The sequence below is a fragment of the Etheostoma spectabile genome, chromosome 6 (assembly GCF_008692095.1).
Source record: "Etheostoma spectabile isolate EspeVRDwgs_2016 chromosome 6, UIUC_Espe_1.0, whole genome shotgun sequence".
Lineage (NCBI taxonomy): Eukaryota > Metazoa > Chordata > Actinopteri > Perciformes > Percidae > Etheostoma > Etheostoma spectabile.
Window position 1 is genome coordinate 26667835 of NC_045738.1, and position 2721 is coordinate 26670555.

The window sequence follows — 2721 nt, forward strand, 5'->3', positions numbered from 1 at the left end:
GGCACCCAGTGGGCACCCAGTGGGCACCCAGTGGGTGGTCACTGTATGTCAGCCATGTAGGGGTCATTAACGAGTTCTTCCAGCGGCCTTCACCGGGACGGACAGCCGGCACCGTCCCACCAAACCCCAGTCAGCGGTGGACTCAGTACTCACATCCTGTACTTCAGTCGGAGTACTAATACCACACTGGAGAAATACTCTGTCACAAGTCAAAGTCCCGCATTGAAAACGGTATTCAAGTAAAAGTGTGTAAGTATCATCAGGACAATGTAGTTAAAGTATTAAAAGTATTTTTAGAGAGAGTAAAGGATCCAACCAGGATCATCATCTCAGCTGGACCTGGAGCCCGAATATTGTTGCTAGGTTACTTTATAATAAAACATCAGATATTATTAACTACATGTAACTAGTAACTAAAGTAACTAGTAACTAAAGCTGTCAGATGAATGGAGTGGAGTAACTAAAGTAACTAGTAACTAAAGCTGTCAGATGAGTAAAAAGTAAAATATTTCTCTCTGAAATGTAGCGGAGTAGAAGTAGAAAGTGGAATGAAAAGAAAAAACTACAGTAAAGTACAAGTACCTCAACATCTGGACGGAGTACAGTACTGGAGTACATGTACTTAGTTAGACTGCACCGCTGATTCGGAGCAGCTGTTCTTCCCACACTGAAGGACACCACTAGCATGGTAGGAGAAGGTCTGGCTGCTTCTACATGATGTAAGAGAAGATAAGATCATCTTTATCGTCCCATATGGAATTAGTCTTGGGCAAGAAGTACTGCCAACCGCTGCATACAAGTACATGCATTATCAATCACAGACAGTACAGTACATAGCAATATATAACAAGACTACAGTGTACTTTAGGACCAGCAAAAAATTGAGACCCTCCACTAGTAAGAGGCTATCACTCAGGCCCTGATAGAGCAGAGTACTGCACGTGCCCAGCTGAAAGCTTCAGGCCGTTTCTGTTACACCTACTGGCTCTGGAGTTGTGTGATGGAGCTTTCAGGATCCTTCATGCATGTCTTATTGGGATTTGAGTGGATGGGTGTGATATCCCCCCCCCCATGTGTGTCTCCCATGGTGACGTGATGATGATGTGTGTTTGTAGTGCTTTCAGATGAGCCCACCAGCTTCACCATCACCGTGACATCAGATGCAGCGGAGAATGGGGAAAGTGAGTTTACTGATGTGTGGCTGCAGAACGCCACGCACATCACCCATTCTGTGTAGACAGACAGCGAAGTGTAGCAGTGTGGGATAATATGAGCGTGGTGTTTTCCTCCAGCAGCAGTGGAAGCAACATTAAAGTTCACATATGTGGAGAAATACCCAGACGAGGCTCCGCTGTGGGAGATCCACTCCCAGGAGAACCTGGAGGACAGTGACGCCGAAGACATCCTCACCTTACTGCAGCAGCAGGTCCGTCCCTGTGATGGGTTCTATTGGTCCCCGGTCTTGATCCTATATCCACATACACGCAGATAGTCCTGATGTCTTGTTGGTCAATCAGTATCTCCTGATGTGTCTGTCAGTGTGATGAACTAAATGTGCGGTTACTCTGCAGGCAGACGAAAACCTGGGCATGGTGATGATCTTCACCCTGGTGACGGCCGTTCAGGAGAAACTCAACGAAATGGTGGATGTGAAGAAAAACAGACGAGAGGAGGAGGCGCGGCGGAAAGAGGCCGAGGCAGAGGAAGCAGAGAAGGTACGAGCAGGAATACTGAAATGAATCTATCTAGATATCCTTAACTTCAGTGATGTTTATCATGGCCAAATGTTTATTAAAGCAGGTTTTGTGGAACAGAGACTTTCCTGTGAGCTCTGAAGTTCTCATCTTCAGGTTCAGAACGGTGTTCGGGGGTGCAGTTTAGTGTTCGGTTAAGCAGGAATGAATGTGGTCACTGGTAGTATATCACTGTGTGTGTGTGTGTGTGTGTGTGGTGTGTGGTGTGTGTGGTGTGTGTTTGACAGGTGTTGTTTCAAGGCACAGTGGTAACTATTGAAAACTTCCTGGCGTGGAAAGCCAAGTTTGAGCTGGAGATGGCCGAGCTGAGGAGGAAGCGGCAGAAAGAAGAGGAGCAGGCAGGGAAACCCAAACTCACCGGTAAAGTGTCCGAGATCCCAGCTGATTCCAGCCCCTCACACGTGGGTTACATGAACTAACGGAAGTGTAACGTGTCCCTCACCAGGTAAACAGCTGTTTGAGACCGACCACAACCTGGACACATCTGACATCCAGTTCCTTGAAGACAGTGAGTGATTTAGTACATCATGTTATTAATCAAAGCTTTTATGGTACAAACTGTGAAAACATTAAAGCTTTAGTGTGTAACTTTTTAATATTAATGAATGTCTGTTAACTGTAAACTATGCACTACAGCTTTAAGCGCTTTTGTGGGAACAAAAATTAGTTTAATTCAGGAATTTTAAAATTTGAATGGACATTTTAACATTGACATTAATTCTAGATTAGGGATGCTGCTTTAGATTTTTATTCTGACCAATAGGCCCTCGGTCTGGCCCTCGTTAACCCATCATTACCCAGTAAGAGTCCCAGTTCACCCGTCCAGGAGGCGTCCTACTGCGGGCAGCTGCAGACCTGTACCGCTCCCACAGCCATGATGTCACGTGCATTGTTGTGGACACATGCGTCCACATGTGGACACATGCAGCCACTTTAGCGTGTCTGTGCGACGGAGACAAGTCAGCAT

The 2721-nt window shown here is 46.1% G+C and overlaps 1 protein-coding gene across 1 annotated transcript in view; it reads left to right on the top strand.

Moving 5' to 3' along the window:
- The window catches only part of rwdd1 (RWD domain containing 1), a gene marked incomplete at both ends in the record, with an annotated part of 4576 nt that overhangs the window by 629 nt on the left and 1226 nt on the right, over window positions 1-2721 (top strand). The window contains 5 exon segments of the mRNA XM_032517547.1: window positions 1116-1181; window positions 1293-1426; window positions 1572-1715; window positions 1982-2114; window positions 2200-2262. Coding sequence (XP_032373438.1) covers window positions 1116-1181; window positions 1293-1426; window positions 1572-1715; window positions 1982-2114; window positions 2200-2262 — 540 coding nt within the window.